Consider the following 21,670-nt stretch of genomic DNA (forward strand, 5'->3'; position numbering starts at 1 on the left):
GTACTTTAGGCTCTGTATATATATTCAAACTTCTGGCCAGGTGCGGTGACTCACATTTGTAGTCCCAGCACTTTGGGAGGCTGAGGTGGGTGGATCATGAGGTCAGGAGTTTGAGACCAGCCTGGCCAACCTGGTGAAATCCCGTCTCTACTAAAAATACAAAAATTAGCTGGGCATGATGGTGCACACCTGTAATCCCAGCTGCTCGGTAGGCTGAGGCAGGAGAGCTGCTTGAACCCAGGAGGTAGAGGTTGCAGTGAGCCGAGATTGCGCCACAGCACTCCAGTCTGGGCGACAGAGCAAGACTCTTTCTTGGGAAGAAAAAAAAAAAAAAAAAAACGTATTAGAACACTCTGTATGTTATTTTGGGTGAGACTTTTTTTTTTAATTTTTACATTAAAAAAAGTTTTAATAGAAACAGGGTATCCGTATGTCGCCCAGGCTGGTTTAGAACTCCTGGGCTCAAGCAATCTGCCAGCCTTGGCTTCCTAAAGTGTTGGGATTACATGCGTGAGCCACCAGGCCTGGTAAGATTTGTTTTATAGTGAAAGAAAAATAATTTTTAGAAAGTAAAGGAAATAGTGTTCCATTTTCATTAAAAAATACTGTTAGGGACAGGCATGGTGGCTCATACCTATAATTTCAGCACTTTGGGAGGCCGAGGTGGGAGGATCACCTGAGGTCAGGAGTTCCAGACCAGCATGGCCAACATGGTGAAACCCCGTCTCTACTAAAATTACAAAAATTAGCCAGGCGTAGGCGCCTGTAATCCCAGCTACTCAAGAGGCAGGAGAATCGCTTGAACCCAGGAGGCAGAGGTTGCTGTGAGCTGAGATCGTGCCATTGCACTCCAGCCTGGGTGACAGAACGAGACTCCATTTCCAAAAGAAAAGAGAAACAAAATCTCATTAGTATTTTGCAGTTCACCTTTCAAATTTTGATGTTAGTTTAATACATATATTCACAAAAAAGTGACAAATTTTAACTTTTTTTCCTGTTTTATAATTTTATTTTTTACCAATATTTTTACTGTGATTAGAAAAATTATTTTAAAAATAAAAAGTAAAAATAACAAAAACTGTAGCCTAGTTCTGGCCACTTTGGAAACTGTTATCAAGAAGAGCCTGTCAGCAGTTCTATCACAGGCGAGGCACAGTGGCCCGTGCCTGTAATCCCAACACTTTGGGAGGCCCAGGCGGGTGGATCACATGAGTCCAGGAGTTCAACATCAGCCTGGGCAACATAGCGAGACCCCCATCTCTATTGAAAATACAAAAATGAGCCAGGAGTAGTGGCATGAGTCCCAGCTATTTGGGAGGCTGAGGTGGGAGGAACCCTGAACTTGGGAAGTCGAGACTGCAATGAACCGAGATTGTGCCACTGCACTCCAGCCTGAGTGACAGGAGTGAGACAAGAATGACAAGAAAGAAAGAATGATTCTATTAGGTTGTCATATTTGTACAAATGTTTTTCCACTCTGGATCAATACATTTATTAATGTATAATTCTGGGATTTGGAGTCTTCTGGGGGGACTTGAATGAAAATAAGAGTTTTGCTTTTGTTTAAGGAACTTTTTTCCAGCAGGATTATGTAAGAAGATAGTATCAAGAACTTGGGCCTTTGTCAAACAATGTGCTCTTATGCTCACTTTCATCTACTGGTTCTGGCAATAGAAAGCCACTACAAGCCAGTGCAACTGAGAGTAGACAGTGAATAAAGCCAGCCTCTTAAGAACCAGCCCCTCCATCCATTTGGGGCTCTAAGATGCTTTCTATTTCTGAATTGCCTTCTGGGACTGAAATGTCCTACTTAAACACAAGATGCTCTTCCAACCACTGGACTCAACAGAACTACTTTTCTGCAAGTGACATGAGCTATCAACCTTTTTGTCCTCTGTTCCCACTGCAGTAGCACTACAGAAGAAATAAAGTGAAGCAGAAACTGCTAGTTGTAACACAGCTTTTGTGTGAATGAGAATGGTTAGTAGGCTGTGACTTTGGGTTCAGGCCTCCTCTTACTCTTATCCTGTGGAACAAGACTTCGCAGGTGTTCAAGACCCTGCTCCATCCTGCTTTTCCTCCCACAGCATATATGCTCTTTTCCAGATTCACAGGTTCCTTTTCTTTCAACCTATGTCCTGGTTCAAATCCCCTACTGCCTGAACTTCTTGCTGAGTGCTCTCATAGTTCTCCTGGGTTTTAGCTATCACTTACATCTGAGTGACTCTAAATCTAAATCTCTTAACTCTGGTCTCTCTTCTGATGTCCAGACCTAAATTTCCTGAACAGCCCCCAATGAGTACCCGCACACAACTAAAAAGTCAATATTTTCTTTTTTTTTTTTTTTTTTGAGACAGAGTCTTGCTCTGTTGCCCAGGCTCTGGAGTGCAATGGCGCAATCTCGGCTCACTGCAACCTCCGTCTCCTGGGTTCAAGCAATTCTTCCGCCTCAGCCTCCTGAGTAGCTGGGACTACAGGCATGCACCACCACGCCCAGCTAATTTTTTTGTATTTTTAGTAAAGACGGGGTTTCACCATGTTGGTCAGGCTGGTCTCGAACTCCTGAGCTCAAATGATCCGCCCACCTTGGCCTCCCAAATTGTTGGGATTACAGGAGTGAGCCACCACGCCCAGCCAAAAATCAGTATTTTCTAATCAAACTCATTATCTTCACTTCCAGGCCTACTTCTGCTGCTGGTGCCTCCCCCAATCTTGTTATTGGCATTAATATCACCCAATCACTTAAGATACAAACTTGTTATTTGACTCTTACTCATCTGAAATCTAAATTACCAAGTTCTACAGAATCACTCTATGACTGTGGGAGAAGCTTTATTTTAATTGAGATATAATTCATATATCATACAATTCATCCTTTTATGGTGTACAATTCAGTGTTTTTTAGTATATTCACAAAGTTGTACAACTATCACCACTATCTAATTCTAGAATATTTCATCACCCCCAAAATAAACCCCATAGCTGTCAATCCTAATTTTTCCCTCCCTTCCATCCTCTGGCAGCCAACAATATACTTTCTGTCTCTATGCAATGGCCTATTCTGCAAATTTTATATAAATGGAATCATACAATATATGACCTTTTTGTCTGGCTTCTTTCACTTAGCCTGATGTTTTCAAAATACATGTTATAGCATGTGTTAGTACTTCATTCCTTTTTAATGCCTGAATATGGATATATCATATTTTGTTTATTCATTCTTCAGTCAATGGCTATTATGAATAATGCTGCTTTCATTCCTGGACAAGTTTTTGTATGAACATAGGTTTCCATTTCTCTTAGGTATATATATCTAGGAGTGGAATTGCTGGATCAAATTTAACTCTATGTTTAACTTTTTGAGGAACTGCCAGACTGTTTTCCAAAACAGTTGCACAATTTTACTTTCCTACCAGCGATGCATGAGGGCTCCAATTTCTGCACATCCTTGACGTTGCTTTTTTTTATAGCAACTTTTTTAATTGTAAAAACTATTTTATTTTTTATACATGTTACTTCATCACTGGATATTAAGCCCAGTATTCAGTAGTTATCTTTTCTGCTCCTCCCCTTCCTCCCACCCTCCCAGCCATTGCTTATTATCTGTCCTTTTGATTCTAGTCAGCCTAGTGGATGTGAAGTGGTATCTCCTTGTAGTTTTGCTTTGCATTTCCCAGATGAATAGTGATGTTGAGCATCTTTCATGTGCTTTTGGCCAGCTGCATATCTTCTTTGGAGAAATGTCTATTCAAATTCTCTGCCCACATTTTTTTTATGGGTTGTTTTTGTCTTTTTGTTATTAAGTTGTTAAGAGTTCTTTATGTAGAATGGGTTGAGTACGTTAGCTCATGCCTGTAATCCCAGCACTTCAAGAGGCCGAGGTGGGAGTGTCACTTCAGGCCAAGAGTTCAAGACCAGCCTGGGCAACATAGCAAGACCTTATCTCCACAAAAAATAAAATAGCTGGGTGCAAAAAAAAAAAAAAAATTAGTGGTGACATACCTGTAGTCCCTGCTACTCAGGAGGCAGGAATATCACTTAAGCCCAGGAGTTTGAGGTTGCAGTGAGCTGTGATTGTGCCACTGTACTGCAGCCTGGGCATGCCACTACATTCCGGTTTTTAAAAATACAGAATGAACGTTAATTAGATCCTTGTCAGATATGCAGTCTGCAAACATTTTCTCCTATTTTGTGGTTTGTCTTTCCACTTCAATAGTGTTCTTTAAAACACAAAAGATTTTAATTTTTATGAAGTCCTTTGGTTGTTTTTTATGTCATATCCAAGATACAGGATCACTCTTGAAAAAAAAAACCTGATGCCTTGCTCTGCCACTATTATGACTAAGTATGTCATATACAACAATCAAGAAAATGAAGCAATTTGTATTCTGAGATTATTTTTTTCTTGTCTTATACTTCAGTTTATTTTATTCTTTTTCTTCAGATACAAAATATATCCAGCCCTTAATTCCAAAAGCAAATGTAATTATAACCTGTTGTCCAGCCCAGGTTTGAACATCCATATAATCAATGCGATACGACAATTTGTTTGAAAATTGTTTTCTATTTGTAATAACACAGAAATGGCTTTATCATACAGATACAGGGGCAAGTAACTAATAGCTACTTCTACTACCAGTAATCCCAGCTGGATGAGGCTCCACTTCACATGTTTGTACAAACACCCTGCAATCAATGGGAGGCTGAGATCTGGCCAGGTCCCCTTCAAGGAAGGACTTGCTGCCTAGCTGCTGGAGGGCACTTCAGCCGTTTGCTCTTCATTCGGAGTCTGTCTTAGCTATCAAGAACCATCTCCTGATGCCATTCTTTTCCAAGGACAGTTTACTCCCCATGACAGAGCTAGGCAGGGGTACAAAGGCCCAGGCATTTCAGCCTAGTAAGGGACATTCTGAAGGAAAGTTCTTACTCTAGAGCTCTTTCTCTCTGCTTAACCCTCTTTCCTCCCCTTCCTCTCAGTGTTAATCTCAAATAAACATATTGTACCCCAGATTCCACTGAGATAAAAATATAAGAGCAGAAATAACTTGTCTTTCACTAGTATCCAAAACCATTTCTTTTCCATTGCTAATTACCAATAAAAACAACACAATCCCTGACATTTAAAATATTAATATGTAACAACTATTGCAGATATGATAATTATTAAAGGAAATTGGTGAGGTGTTTTCCCATCATGAACAGACTCCGTGTAATCTTAGTAACCTTGTATTTTTCCCCCTTTAAATAATAGTTGTGTCTTTTATTCAGAAATTCCGTGCTTCTGAAGTTTGAACTATATAGCAAAACACTGCAGGTAAAAATACTTCATGTTTTGTATCCAGGCTTTATTTTCATATCCTCCAGGACTTAATCAATCTGTGTTTCCTCATCTGCATTTATTTTACCATTGGCCTCCGACGACAGGTCCTCATTACCTCCCACTAACTAAATCTAGCTTGAGTTATCTCTCAAAATCACACATTTAAGCATGCCTCACCTCTAAGAGATCCTTATTATTACCTATTTTCAAGAGAAGAAAATGAACATAATTAGTAAAGAGGGCCTTTGCAACTTGGCCGCATCTCCAGCCACAAGCTGAGTCAATTTCCTCATCACCTGACTTTGCTGCTGCTTTTCCCTCTACATTGAATACCTTTTCCCCTCAACTATGCCCACTGAACTCTATTTTAATGCCCAACTAAAGTGTTGTTTTGTGCAGCCTTTTCCCAGGCCTGCAAAGAGTACTAACTGCAACCGCCTCTCCACCATCCCTCTATATCTCTGCCACAGTGGAGCTCTTGTCTCACAGTGAAGCCTGACTTGTGACCTAATTAGCTGTAATAAATCTCTCCAAAATGGGAGTATGTGAAGATGTGACACTATTTTAATCACGTCCTTGTCTACCTACCCCCAACACAGGATTTGCCCAGTAGATACGCACTTCTTTGCTGAATTGCTGTCATTTCCACTGACTGAGATTGCTAACTGCCTCTCCCCCATATTCATTATTCCTCCCTTAGAACTCTCCCCATGACAGCCGTAGATTGTCAACATCTGGATTTCTATAAGAGAGATAAATGAACTTCTATCTTGTTTAAGTGACTATTTTGAGAAGTCTCTGCTATTCCAAGCTGATTTTTATTCAGCCAAAACTCCATCATGGCTAAACCAAGAGATGAAATGGATCAACAGGTTGAAGTGGGATAGATTTCAATGAGTTATAAAGAAGACCCTGACACATCTGCTAGACACAGGAATGAGCCACTGAGGGTGGCTGTGGTGGATTTTTCCTTGTTATTTTAGAATAAGATATTAGATCAGTATATTTTTGGCAAGACTCTATTTAAGGGCAAATAGAACTGGCAAAAAGAGTGAGTTAGGTCGTTTCAACTAGTACCTACAGGATAAACGTAAATTGTTCTTAGTAAGGCATTCACTGTTCTCCAGGACCTGACCTTCTACCCAATATAAACCTTCCACCCAAACCAAACCGACACATGGCTTTCTTCATGACCTACCATCCTCCTTATCACTTCCAGACAGTAATTCACACCAACCCCACCAATCAAAATGTGCTGCTCCTCTTTTCAGGCCATCCCATTGCTCTCCAGCCTGTAAGGTCTGATGGCTTTGTTTCCATATCTGCCATAAAACCTTTCTCCACTGCCCCCAGCACACACTGGGCTTCTGTAGCATGTCACCAGCCACATCAGTGTTTCTCAAACTCAATGTTGTAATAAATTCTGAGAACAGGAGTCCAGTTTGAGAAACTATAAGAAACTAAACTCAGTATATAAAAAAAATCTTAAAAAGATTATATTGGAACAATTTGGCAGTTTCTTACAAAGCTCAACATACTGTTATATGATGCAGCAATCATGTTCTTTGGTAATTACTCAAATGAGTTGAAAACTTATGCCCACACAAAAACCTGCACAAGGTTGTTTATAACAGTTCTAGTCATAATTGCCAGAACTTGGAAGCAACCAAGATGTCTTTCAGTGGGTGAGTGGATAAATAAACTGTGGTACATCCAGACAATAAAATATTATTCAGCACTAGGAAGAAATGAGCTGTCAAGCCATGAAAAGGCATGGAGGAAATTTAAGTGTATATTGCTAAGTGAAAGAAGCCAATCTGAAAGGCTACATACTGAATGATTCCAACTATATGACACTCTGGAAAAGGCAATACTATGGAGACAGTATAAAGATCAGTGGTTGACAGGGATTAGAGAGGATGAAGGAATAAATAGGTAAGCACAGAGAATTCGTGGGGCAGTGAAGCTATTTTTGTATAATACTACAATGGTAGATACATGTCGTTATACATTCATCAAGCCCATAGAATGTACAACACCAAGAACCAAACCTAATGTAAACTATGAACTTTGGGTTATAATGATGTGTCAGTGCAGGTTTATCCGATTGTAACAAATGTACCACTCTGGGGCAGGATGTCCATAGTTGGGGAGGCTGTGCATGTATGCAGGTAGGATATATGGGAACTCTACTGCCTGATAAATTTTGCTGTGAATCTAAAACTGTTCTAAAAAATAAGATATGTTTTAAAAATCAGATTATTGGCCAGGTACAGTGTTTCACATCTGTAATCCCAGCACTTTGGGAGGCCCAGGTGGGTGGATCACTTGAGGTTAGGGGTTCCAGACCAGCCTGGCCAACATGGTAAAACCCTATCTCTACTAAAAACACAAAAATTAACCAGGCGTGGTGGTGCACGGGTACTCGGGCAGGTGAGTACCCGGGAGGTGGAAGTTGCAACAAGCCGAGATGGCGCCACTGCACTCCAGCCTGAGCAACTGAGTGAGACTCTGTCTCAAAAACAAACAAACAAAAAAAGTTTCACTAAAATGGATGGGCTTTGGTCTGGGTCATAAAGAAGGGTAAGATTTGAGTAAAGCATTACAAGCAGGGGGACAGCATTAGTTTAGGGACAGAGGAGGGAGAAAGGAAGGACTATTTGGGGAGGAGGGAGTGGTTTGATTGAGTATTGGACATTGTAGTTGACAAACAGGAGATAAGATTTCAGCTTAGGCTGAAGAGACAAATTACAGATAGAGCTTAGGGGAGTCTTATATGCCAAGTAAAGGAGTTTAGACTTAATTTAGTAGGGGAGTGGGAGCCAGAGAAGTTTTTGAGCAGGCAAGCGTAATAAATTATTACAGCTGTGTTTTAAGAGAATTAATCTGGCAGCAAAGTACAAAATGAATTGAAGGAGTAAGAGACTGTGAAGCAGTATCATGTAATGGTTAAGAGGACTTTGATGACAGATGGACCAGAGTTTGCCTCCTAGCTCTGCCACTTACTGTATAACTAGGGCAAGTTATTTCCCCTCTTTGGGTCTCAGTTTCCTCACCTGTAGAACCACCTTCAAGGTTGTTGTGAGGATTAACTGAGATAATTAACCATGCCTGGTAAGAGACTATCAAGAAATGGAAAGGGGCTGGATGTGCTATAATCCCAGCACTTTCGGAGGCCGAGGAACGCGGGTCACTTGAGGCCAGGAGTTCGAGACCAGCCTGATCAACATGGTGAAACCCCGTCTCCACTAAAAATACAAAAATTAGCCGGGCATGGTGGTGCGCGCCTGTAATCCCAGCTATTCCAAAGGCTGAGGCATGAGAATTGCTTGAACTTGGGAGGCGAAGGTTGCAGTGAGCCGAGATCCGGCCACTGTACTCCAGCCTGGGTAACACAGTGAGACTATGTCTCAAAAAAACAAAACAAAACAAAACAGAACACACAAAAAAAAAAAACAAAAAAAGAAATGGAAAGGAAGGCTCGTCAATTGTGGATCATACTACAGGGCATGAACATTCAGCTCAGAGTAGCAGCAGCATCAAACCCCAACATGATTCTGGGCCAGGGTAATGGGAAAGCTGTGGTAATACTGATGAAACCTTAGGAGCTGTTTAGGGTTGGGGGAGAGGGGCTCATTTGTTTCTTTTGGGGGTTATTTTGGACATGTATAGCTTGAGAGGCTGTTAAACAGTGGTGATTCCAAGTGTATACTACAAGTTGGTCAACAGAAATACGGGCCTGGTGCAGAGAGAGACCAGTGCAGGTTGTCAAAGCTAGACCAATATATTTAAGATATGAGGAAAGAATATAAAATAAATATAAATAAATAAAACAGGCTGGGTACAGTGGCTTACGCCTGTAATCCTAGCACTTTGGGAGGCTGAGAGGGGCAAATTGCTTGAGCTCAGGAGTTCAAGACCAGCCTGGGCAACATGGCAAAATGGCAAAACCCCCTCTCTACAAAAAAATACAAAACTTAGCTGTGCATGGTAGCACACACCTGTAGTCCCAGCTACTCAGGAGGCTGAAGTGGGAGGATGGCTTGAGCCCAGGAAGTAGAGGTTGCAGTGAGCACTCTGCAGTTGTTGCACCACTGCACTCCAGCCTGGGCAACAGAATGAGACCCTGCCTCAAAAAATAAATAAATAAATAAGACATTTATTTATTCACAAATAAGGCTGTAAAATAGATGAGATCAATAGGGGCAAAGAGAAAAAAACAGGAGAGCCCAAAGATACAGCCTAGGTACGCCTATTTCGGGGATATGGGAAGAGAGAGGGAGGAACCTTTCAAAGAGTCAATAATTATGTGGTTAGGAGAATAAGAGGAGGATCCAAGACAGTGGAGGTTCACTGCCCATTCGCAATGATTGGTGGGAAAACACCATTGTGAACAACTGAGCTAGTGAGAGATGTTCTCCAGAAAGTTTTCTCCTAGCCCGTGGCATGGCCATTAACACGGCATAACCACTTTGATCATATTGGATTACCAACAGTGCTTACTGGCAACACTCCCCAGGGAATCCAGCACAAACACAATTTTCGGTGGAAAACAAAGCTCCTTAACGTTTCAAAGTAGCAAAATAAATTTTATATTAAAAAAAATCCAGGCAACAGCTGGAGCTTCTAAGAACCTTTAGAAATGGGCCCTCTAGCAAAGCAGTTTGTTCTTAGAAGAGAAAGTGCACTTTCAGACTTTTTAATTGTGTTAATGAAGTAATATGGCATAAATGAAGTCTAATTCAGCTTATACAAAAAGAAGTTGTCAAATTATGCTTCAATGTATTTTTCTCTGTCTGGAAATGGATACTTAAATGCCGGTACCTAGAAAAAAGACTAGGCTGTATACCAAAGGTGGTATACCAAGGAAGGCTGTATACCAAAGCATTAACTAGGACCAAACTGTTGTTTTTCATGCTTTTCAGTCTTTTCCAAAATTATTACAATAAAATTGTATCAATTTAAAAATATTAAAAATGCTATTTAAAATGAAATAAAGTAATCCATACTCCCAATATTTATATGTACTGGGACATCCAAGAAATGAACATTAAAGTCACACCTCATTATGTCTTTTTGTTCGTTTGTTTTTTGAGACAGAGTCTCACTCTGTCGCCCAGGCTAGAGTGCAATGGCGCAATCTGGGCTCACTGCAACCTCCGCTTCCTGGGTTCAAGCAATTCTCATGCCTCAGCCACTCAAGTAGCTGGGATTGCAAGCATGCGCCACCACGCGTGGCTAATTTTTGTATTTTTAGTAGCGATGGGGTTTTGCCATGTTGGCCAGGCAGGTGTTGAATTCCTGGCCTCAGGTGATCTGCCCATCTCAGCCTCCCAAAGTGCTGGGATTACAGGTGTGAGCCACCGTGCCTGGCCCGTGTCTTATTTTACCACAAACTACTCTAAAAATGATTTGTCAATAAATGATAAGAAATCAAGAAAATAAAATACATGTTTTAAACTGAAAACCCTTAATGTCTGAACTACAGTGTAGAGTCAGTCTACTAAAGTTATTGCTTGGCTTTTAGGAATTGATGTTTAGAATTTGTGTATAATTCACTAGATTCTTCCAAGGGAAGAGGCACTGACACCGAAGAACATTTTCTCAAGTAAAAGGTCACTTGATTTATCTGACAGTGCCAAGCTAATCCACAAGGATTCACTGGATGCAACTTCTCTGGTGGAAAGCTTTCTCCGGGCCTGTGACATGACCATTAACGTGGCATAATCACCTTATTAATTTTTTATTTATTTATTTTTTTAAGATGGAGTTTCACTTTTGTTGCCCAGGCTGGAGTGCAATGGCATGATCTCGGCTCTCCGCAACCTCCGCCTCCCAGGTTCAAGTGATTCTCCTGCCTCAGCCTCCCGAGTAGATGGGATTACAGGCATGCGCCACCACGCCTGGCTAATTTTGTATTTTTAGTAGAGACAGGGTTTCTCCATGTCGGTCAGGCTGGTCTTAAACTCGCGACCTCAGGTGATGTGTCTGCCTCGGCCTCCCAAAGTGCTGGGATTACAGGTGTGAGCCACCGTGCCCAGCCTGGCATAACCACTTTAACCATATTGGCTTATCAACTGTATTTACAGGAATATAGTAAACATTCCCCAGTAATATATCCCAAACACAAGAGATTCTGCAGCTGCAAAGGTTCTTGGTTGGGCAGCCCAGGAAGCCCAGGGTGTGAGCTGGATGTATGCAGATGAGTAGCCAGTTTCTAATGAAATCAATCACTGATGTAATTTTCTGGGTATACTAATGATGTAAAGTGATGTAAATGAAATTGAACTCTCCAAGTACAGCTTGTGCTTTCATGGGCTCTGGGTTAGGCCTGCTCTGTAAGGTCCTTCTAGCAGTGAGAGGATGGAAGAAAAACACAGCCAGTAAACCTGTGCTTGCTTCAAATTGGTTCTTTCTCAACTATGTGTCTTCATCTTACCTAATATTGGCTATGGCAGCTGACATAACTGATGTTTTAATCATTTTATAATCACAGGGAGAAAACTTACCCATTTCAATCCTGCTGTCAACATTAGCACTGACTTTTGATGCAGAGCTCTCACCTGTTACACAGTTTTTCATTGTCTTCTCCCTAGAGCTGTCACATAGAATAATTTATTTACAACTCAAAAAAAAAAAAAAAAAAAAAAAAGGCTTCTGAGATCACCAGTAAATGCTATTTAGAAAACAGTTTATGGTGATCAGATTTTTCTCCAATGCTCTAGAACATATTAATTTAATTACGTTTCAGCCGGGCTCACCCCTGTAATCCAAGCACTTTGGGAGCCCGAGGTGGCCAGATCACCTGAGGTCAGGAGTTCAAGACCAGCCTGGCCAACATGGCGAAACCCTGTCTCTACTAAAAATACAAAAATTAGCCAGATGTGGTGGTGGGTGCCTGTAGTCCTAGCTACTCAGAAGGCTGAGGCAGGAGAATCGCTTGAACCCAGGAGGCAGAGGTTGCAGTGAGCTGAGATCATGCCACTGTACTCCAGTTTGGGTGACAGAGCAAGACTCTGTCTCTAAAAAAAAGAAAAGTTGCACAAATATTTCAGTTAAAGCCATACTTTATAAGAAAAAGTAATATTTATACTTGGAAATGTGAGAGAAGGACACTATAGTTCAGCCTGTAAAGTGTGAAAGCCAGAAGATTTAGAACTTAGATACTCTGTTTTCTTGACACATACTTAGTTCTGAATGATTGAGGGGGTAGGATAGTTTCTTTTGAATTAAAACATTCATAGTTAAGACACAGAAACGAAGGTTCTGCTGCCAAGAATTATAAAGGAGACAACTATAGCCATTAGTTAGAAAAGCAGACAAGAAAGGCAGGTAGGTACCTTGGGTAGTACAGTAAGTACACGAAGCCTAGGCTGTATATATCAGATGCTTTATAATCACCATTTCATGTAATCATAAAAGGCCCCCTACTGGTCATTATCTCCATTTTATAGGTGGCGGAACTGGGACTCAGACAGACTTAAAAAAAAAAAACTTCACCCAAGGTTAGAGAGCTTATAAGATATTAATGTTAATACAGGGTACTTGAGTAACATTTTGCCTCCAGTTTTGCAATCATTATATGGTAAATAAACAGATAAATGATGGAATTAATTTATCTGTTTATTAGAAAGTTTATTCAGTTACACATTAATTAATCTCTGTATTTTGTAGTGAATGGTATCCATTGCATTTAAAATAGAAATTAATCCATAAAACATATAAACAATGTTTTAAAAGCATTCAATTTCTGTCTAAAGAAGAGTGAATATTCTATGCAAAGTAATCTCAATAAATCTGATTTTAAAAAATAAGAAACTAAGAAAAAATAGGAAACTAAGAATGTTCACTGAAGGCTGCACTAAAAAACATAATGGATCAGAGCAGAGACAGGCAAAGTCACTGGGAAAGGGAAGGATCTCAGGCCAATAGGCACTGACTTCATTCATCCATCATTCAATACATTATTTCTTAGCATCGTCTCTATTCCAGACACGGTTCTAGCAACTAGGGATACTGTAATAAGCAAGACCAACAAGATCCTTGTTCTCATGGAGTTTATGTTCTAGTAGTAAAGGTAAAAGCAATAAACAAACAAAAGACTTATTCTGGAGAATAATATAAGAATAATGTTGTGGGGATATGTTCATGATATCTTGTTAAATTAAAAATGGTGAGCTAGGCAGTGGTGTGCACCTGTAATCCCAGCTACACAGGAGGCTGAGGCAGCAGAATCACTTGAACCCGGAACGCAGAGGTTGTAGTGAGCCAAGATCGCACCACTGCACTCCAGCCTGGGTGACAGAGCAAGACTCTGTCTCAAAAAGAAAAAAAAAAAGGATATTTACCAGAATATAATGAATGTTTCTTTCTGAATGGTAGGATTATGAATTACTTATTTTATCCCTTGTGTTTTTTTCTGTACTTTCCAAATTCTCAACAATAAGCATATATTACCTTTGTCATCAGAAAAAAATGCTGATATTATCTATATGTGTCTATAGTACAAGGATATCTGGAAGGATATATACCAAACATTACTAATAGTCAACTCTCAGTTGTAGGATATGAAGTGATTTTGACTTTTTTCAGTGTACTTTTCTGTATTATTAAAATTGTAATGGACTGCTATTTATTTTTAAAAAATAATAAAGCTACTTTTTAAAAAGCATAGGTTTGGGAGTAGAAGATAATGGTAACTTCTTTTGATAGGATTTTAGTAACAAGAAATGGACAAAGCTACCATTCAGAAATTTTAGAGCCTCAAGATTTGTTCACTTTTTGTTTTGAAGAGAAATGCTTCTCTTCCCTTCCTTTAACAAATTTATCTCTAACAATCTTGCCCATGGTAATGTAATCCTAATTTAATAGGAAAGGATCAGGAACTGATTGATAACTCTACCGAGAAAGAGTTGGTAAGCATTTATACTTATAAGTAATCTCATAGTATCCCTATCTATAACCTGTGAACAACAACTTTAGAGAAGTTATAACAATTATACCCAAAGTTCAAGAAAACAGGAATGTACCCACTGAGGGCCAGATTATCATCCCAGATAAATCTCAGTTTGCAGAATAAATACTTTTATTCCTGATCTGAGGATTCTTACAATTTGTGGGAAATTTCTGCTGGAAAATGAAGAAAGCTAAGCAGGCATTCACTATTTCCTATGTCCAGAACCAAACTTTAAAAATTTTGTAAAGAATCTTCTTACCTTTTTTCCACCTCTAAAAGAAAATTTTCACTGTTGCCCAACTGACTAAAATGCAGCTTGGCAGCTTTTCTCTCACCTTCACGTACAGTTCAGTCATCTGGAGGCAAAAACCGTGGTCTGAGCATGTTTCTTTTTTTGGCATAAACATAACTAGTAGTTAATCAGAAAACCATATTCACAGAGGAAAAATTAAGACCAGTCTCATCTTGGTGTGTTAGAGACAGGTCACAAAATAATGCTATTATGTTGTCACTGGAGCAGGCAGTAACTCAGGGAGACTTCAGGGAGCCATAGCGACCACTGCCTCACAGTTGCAACTACCCTTCAGGAAAGCAGAGCTTGGACAGTAAACAATTCAAAGGCCTAATGTTAGGGCTGAAAGTCATACCATTGTCTGAAAGAGTTTACTTAGTTTCCCTACAATTACTTTCCCAGGGCCATGTGAAATCCAATTTTATATCAATAAGAAATGTATACTCAACAATAAAATTATAAGGAAGTCCAGCCTGGGCAACATGATGAAACCCTGTCTCTACAAAAAATACAAAAATTAGCTGGGTGTGCTGGTGCGTGCCTGTAGTTCCAGCTACTTGGGAGACTGAGATGTGAGAATTGCTTGAGCCTGGGAGGTCCAGGCTGCAGTGAGCCAAGATCGTGCCACTGCACTCCAGCCTGGGCAACAGAGTGAGACCCTGTCTCAAAATAAATAAATAAATAAATAATAAAGTAAAATAATAAGAAAATACAGACCAGCTCATTTGAAGGAATATTTCTTCTTTCTTGCCAACTAAGCCCCCAAATAAATTGTATCAGCTTTCTATTGCTAATACAGTTGCAAAGTTGGGGCACCTGGAAAAATAATTCTCAATCTGGAAATTTTGTGTTGAGGAGGAAGGGGCGGTGAAACCATCAACTGAAGAAAACTAAAGCTGGAAGTAACTGATAAAATCATAGACTGTCATTCAATAAACAATAAAAGAACTCGTCATACATCCTGCCAACACAAAAGAGTTACATAAATATTGACTAATAAACAAATATATCCTGCCGGTGCACACTCTGGGCCAACATCCAAAAGGCTAAGGGGCAGCTGATTTAAAGTAAGATTCTGTGGAAAGGAACAGAGAAGGAAGGTCTTACCTAATTTCTCCAGAGTTTATAGTGTATATACAGCAAAGAGCCTATAATCTGTATCTTTCCTTACAACAGGATTAAGTCTCAAATCCAGTTCTTTGAGGAAGGGTAACGGTTGTAGATGGGACACTTCCACTAATGAAGGAATGTTGTTATAGTATAAATTCAGGTCTTGGAGTGAACATAAATACTGGATTCCCTACAAGGAAAACACCACATTATGAAATGGCATATTGGTAAAGACTAGGAACCTCATAGATAAAGGTGGAAATATATGTTACTTTCTGTCCTTAAACATATTATCCGAGTCCCCGTGAGAAAGGCAGGGCTGGAACTCCCACTTAACTTGTCTGAGAATAAGACCACTGCAGTCCATGAGCACTGGGTGTTCCATATGTTAAATAATTCATATATATAATACATTTCCTTCTTCTGATATTCAAATATCTGCAGTCAATTCTCCACTTCTGTTGGCTCTCCAATTATTCTCCCAATGCAATCCAATCCTTCACAGTGGTTTCCCAGTGGCCAAGCCACATTAGAATTCTCTCAATTTTGTTCCAACCCATCTCCTGATCCCACAAGCACCTTAATTTACAAGAAGGGAGGTAAGCAAAAAAGCTGGTTCTGGGGGGAAGGGGCATGGTTAAAAAAAAAAAAAAAGAGTGTGTGTGTGTGTGTTGTGTTGTGTTCTTATATCTCAGTGCCTCACTTATATGGTCAAAGGACTAATTAGGGAAACAAAACAATGCTGTCTCCAAGTCCTCCCTCCTGGACCAGTCTAGGCCTTCTAGACTGTGTTTGTTTTCCTCTTCAGAGTTCCTGCTACCACGCAAGCTTCCCATTTAATCAATCAGTCAGTTCTCCTTTGCAGAAATGTTCTTCCTTGTTCAGTTCTCTTTCTTGTAGATTTAGCAACCCCACCCTCTACCTAACTGGCAACAGTACAATCAGGACTGGCAAACTCAAGAGGAAAAGCCACAATTTTCTTCCTCTGCTGAAACCTGCTATTGAAAAGATTTCATCTTTATGTATTTAGCTAGCTAGCTGCTTTTGCCCAATACTAAATTTCAGGACAATTTCAAAACATGTACGTATATGTATAATCGCATACTTTTTTTTAGACAGGGTATCACTCTATCGCCCAGGCTGGAGTGCAGTGGCACGATCAGAGCTCACTGCAACCCTGACTTCCTGGGCTCAAGTGATCCTCTCGCCTCAGCCCCTGAGTAGCTGGGAATACAGGCATGTGCCACCACACCTGGCTAACTATTTTTTTATTTTTAGTAGAGACAATGTCTTACTATGTTGCCCAGGCTGGTCTTGAACTCCTGAGCTCAAGCAGTTATCCTGCCTTGGCCTCCCAAAGTGTTGGGATTACAGGCATGAGCCACTGTGCCTGGTTAATCATATACTTTTAATAGTAAAAATGCAAAAAAAAATAGTAAAAATGCTTTCCATAGAAGGAATTCTGTCATTGAGAATTATTTCAGAAAGGTGAAATTATTTTCCGTCATGTATTTATAAAATAATGTTTTTATTCTCCTCCCATTTAAAATTATCATTTTGTCATTGCAAGAAATTTAGAAAACTCAGAGATAGATACAAAACATTCCCAACACAACCCTGTTTATACTTTGATGCATTTCTTTCGTTTTGTATTTGCTTTTGTTTTGTTTTGTTTTTTCTCCAATTCCATTAACTTCCATATTGTTAATGGGTCAGTGGTGAGGAATAGCTATCAGTGCCCTTGGCCTCACTCTCAGGGCAGTGCACCATTAGGACTGTCTTTCATGGTCTAATGGCCCAGCTCAAGTTTTTTTGTTTTTTGTTTTTTTCTGAGAGAGGATCTTGCTCTGTCACCCAGGCTAGAGTGTAGTGGCACGAGCATGGCTCACTGCAGCCTTGAACTCCTGGGGCAAGGGATCCTCCTGCTTCAGCCTCCCAAATAGCTGGGATTATAGGCACGCACCACCAACTATGGTTTTTGTTTGTTTGTTTTTGTTTTGTAGAGACGGGGTCTTGCTTTGTTGCTCAAGCTAGTCTCAAACTCCTTGCCTCAAGTGATCCTCCTGCCTCAGCCTCCCAAAGTGCTGGGATTACAGACATAAACCACCACACCTGGCTCAAGTCATCTTTTAATGTCTCTCAGTGTAAAAATTAAGGAAACTCTTTCTTATCCTCTCACTTTTACCAGTTGGCATGAATTTATATATTCCCCAAAGTTACACTACGAATAATCACAAAACTTTTTCTCTCAGGAAAATTAAACAAAGGGATTCAGAACTGTTAAAGATTAATATAAAGTCACAGATGCGGCTGGGCATGGTGGCTTATGTCTGTGATCCCAGCACTTTGGGAAGCTGAGGTGGGCAGATCACCTGAGGTCAGGAGTTCGAGACCAGCCTGGCCAACATGGTGAAACCCTGTCTTTACTAAAAATACAAAAATTAGCTGGATGTGGTGGTGGGTGCCTGTAATCTCAGCTACTCAGGAGGCTGAGTCAGGATAATCTCCTGAACCTGGGAGGCGGAGGTTGCAGTGAGCCGAGATCGTACCACTGCATTCCAACCTGGGCGAAAGAGTGAGACTTTGTCTCAAAAAAATAAATAAATAAAAATCATAGATTCAAAAAATATAGAAAACTAACATTACTGAGTGCTTCCCATATGCCAAGCACTGTACCAGGAGTCTTATATATGTTCTATCTGATTACACGTGTTAACTTGATTTTTTTTTTTTTTTTTTGAGACAGTCTCACTCTTTTGCCCAGGCTGGAGTGTAGAGGTGCGATCTCGGCTTACTGCAACCTCCACCTCCCGGGTTCAAGCAATTCTCCTACTTCAGCCTCCCAAGCAGCTGGGACTACAGCGCCTGCCACCACGCCTGGCTAATTTTTGTATTTTTAGTAGAGACGGGGTTTCACCATGTTGGCCAGGCTGGTCTCGAACTCCTGACCTCGTGATCCGCCCACCTTGGCCTCCCAAAGTGCTGAGATTACAGGCATGAGCCACTGTGCCCAGCCAACTTGATTTTTTAAAATAGAGATAGGGGTCTCATTGCTCAGGCTGGTCTTGAACTCCTGGGCTCAAGCAATCTGGCTGCCTCAGCCTTCCAAAGCGCTGCATTACAGGTGTGAGTCACCATGCCCAGCCCTAATTTGATTAATTTTCATAAGTTTTTCACCCAATTTACAGAAGTGGAAAGAAAGGAAGTATAAAAACAAATTACAGCAATGTTCACTTAATTTTTTAGCCAGAAAAAGAATAAACAAACAAAAGAGACCTAAGCAACTCTGAACTAATACTTTATTTTTATATTTTATCTTTTCATTTTTTTTTTTTTTTTTTGACACGGAGTCTGGCTCAGTCACCCAGACTGGAGTATAGTGGCGCGATCTCAGCTCACTGCAAGGTCCACCTCCCAGGTTCATGCCATTCTCCTGCCTCAGCCTCCCGAGTAGCTGGGACTACAGGCGCCCGCCACTACGCCTGGCTTTTTTTTTTTTTTTTTTGTATTTTTAGTAGAGACAGGGTTTCACTGTGTTAGCCAGGATGGTCTCGATCTCCTGACCTTGTGATCTGCCCGCCTCGGCCTCCCAAAGTGCTGGGATTACAGGCATGAGCCACTGTGCCCGGCCATCTTTTCATTTTTTAAATTGGATGCTATCACCTCTGAAAGAACTAATCCTTTCTGAAACTGATAGGCCAAATATAAATGGCTGCTAAAAAATAGTCTAAAGACCTAGTTGAACTTGGAGTTACTGATTTTAGAGTCCTAGATGGAAATTTGATCTTGTTGGGGCTTTTGATCTTATAGGCCCTTAGCTAAACGTTGGGATTGGGTCTGGATGTGTTGTTGAACAAATATCCCCTAGGAAGTGCAAAACTGGTAGATGACCCAGGAGATCGGTAACTAATCCTGGATAGCATCTGTGAGTCTTTGTCACTCCCGATCTCGCATAGAAGGGCTTTGCCAAGACAGGTACAGAGCTTGGGCAAAATGTAAACATGAGGAAGAAGCAGTATTTGGGGGTCTATCACAAAGAAAACAAAACTCCATCTCTGTGTGTGTACACTCACGTTTGTAGAGTTCTTTGTGCGTGTTTGCTAATCCACACGCACACTGTTCATGCTTGGTCCCTCCTGCCTTCCTATACTGCACTCTACTCCACCATCCCCTGACTTAAATTTTCCCAATACCACACCTTCCTTCTCCTCATAGAAAAAACCCACAATAACAACACAGGCCAGTGTTTCTCTATGTATGCTCCAGGTACAACCATCATCAGAATCCCCTGAGTATGTCCTGAGCCTACCCTAGACCTACTAAATCAGACCAACTCTCACAGTAGGGACTGAGAATCTGTACTTGTACAAGTGTTCTTCATAATTTTTTATACACATTAAAATTTATGCATTTGCTCTAGACAGTGATATCTTAATATAGTTTTCCCAGAGTATAAAATAAATTCCCCTCCCAATATTTTATAACAATTTAAAATATACTGCAAAGTTGAAAGAATTTTATAATAAATAATTAGTTGGGAATCATTTAAAGGGAAGGTCCTATATTCCCCAGGATGACATGTTCTCTTATTTCTTCCCATCAAAAAAATAAATTGGGCAGACCTGGCTGGTCACAGAATATAGAACTTACCTTAAGGCTAGTGATCAAATTCCTTGATAAATCTAAGGATCGGAGATTTTTAAAATTTCTGAAGGCATCACCAATGGAATGGATTTTTCCAGCATAAGATCCCTGCAATGAAAGAGACTCCACCAGTTCTGAAAAGAGATCATCAATAGATATATTATGATCCCTGCTCGGATCAACAGCAGAGTCAGTGAAAGTAGGCCTTTCTTCCTCCCATATCTCAACTGTGAAAGGCCCTACATCCAAGCCTCATAAGATCAGATCTTCTTTTTAAAAGCAGCAGTATGGTCTAATATAGTGACATTGAACCTTAGTTTTATAGAGCCCTTGGGTTTTTCTAATTTCCCTGAAGGATGTACTAAAAGTCTCCAAAAGTTCTCAAAACAAAATTTCAAAAGATATTCAGCAAACCCACTGCTAGGATTTAGCCCTATGGATAATAGCCATAAAATTTTGGCAGGTTATATAAAATATAGCACAAGGATGTCAATTTCAGAGCGGTTTTAAGATAGTAAAAAAAATTAAAAAGAAAGAAATAGAAAACTGTCAAAGATCCATCAGCAGAAAAATAGAGCTAGACAGCCTAAATAATAGTACATTGATACGAAAGACAATATACTACATCTGTGACTTTGTTCAAGTCACTTAACCTCTCTGTGCATCAGTTTCCTCATCTGTAAAATGGGGGTAACAATTGTACTCAATTCATAAGGTGTTACAAGAATTAAATTAATATATATGTACAAAACATAGAACAGTGCCGGGCCACATGGTAAGTGCTAAACAAGTGTTAATTACCATAATACAACCATGAAAAAGAATGAGGTAGATTTATAGATGTTCATATGGAAAGATCTTTAAGAAATTAAGTGATGGAAAATATAACTTTTTTGCATGTATAACTGTTTTTAAAGAGAGAATGCGTGTGTGTGTGTGTGGAATATATATATTCTATAGAATATATTCTATAGAATCTATAGATTCTAGATTCTATAGATTCTAGATTTTTTAGTTTCAAGGTTTTGGAGCTCCCTCTTCTGTTGTGTTCACAAAATAGTGTAACATGTGACATGCTTCCTGAGATCCGTCCACTCTGCTTCCGTCCCCTATTCATATCAGGACCTTTTATTTCCTTTGCATCTATGTCCCTGCTCCATTCAATGTAGATTCTACTCCCACTAATTTCTCCGTGGTATGCGTCTTGTCCTGAAAGGGATCTTTGGTTTATGACTTTTTAAAGCTTATAGAATCTAGATCTATAATATATATATTCTAGATTCTATAATCTAATCTATATATTCTATATTCTATAGAATATATATATGAGAAGAAGTAGATAAAAGTC

General features: G+C 39.9%; 1 protein-coding gene across 1 annotated transcript in view; it reads right to left on the bottom strand.

Moving 5' to 3' along the window:
* Positions 1-21,670, bottom strand: part of LRRC36 (leucine rich repeat containing 36) — a 53,284-nt gene that overhangs the window by 18,131 nt on the left and 13,483 nt on the right. The window contains 4 exon segments of the mRNA XM_055298553.2: positions 11,826-11,918; positions 14,536-14,632; positions 15,676-15,868; positions 20,329-20,456. Of these exon segments, the coding sequence (XP_055154528.1) occupies positions 11,826-11,918; positions 14,536-14,632; positions 15,676-15,868; positions 20,329-20,456 (511 nt within the window).

This window comes from Symphalangus syndactylus, chromosome 11 (assembly GCF_028878055.3).
Source record: "Symphalangus syndactylus isolate Jambi chromosome 11, NHGRI_mSymSyn1-v2.1_pri, whole genome shotgun sequence".
NCBI classification, from domain to species: domain Eukaryota; kingdom Metazoa; phylum Chordata; class Mammalia; order Primates; family Hylobatidae; genus Symphalangus; species Symphalangus syndactylus.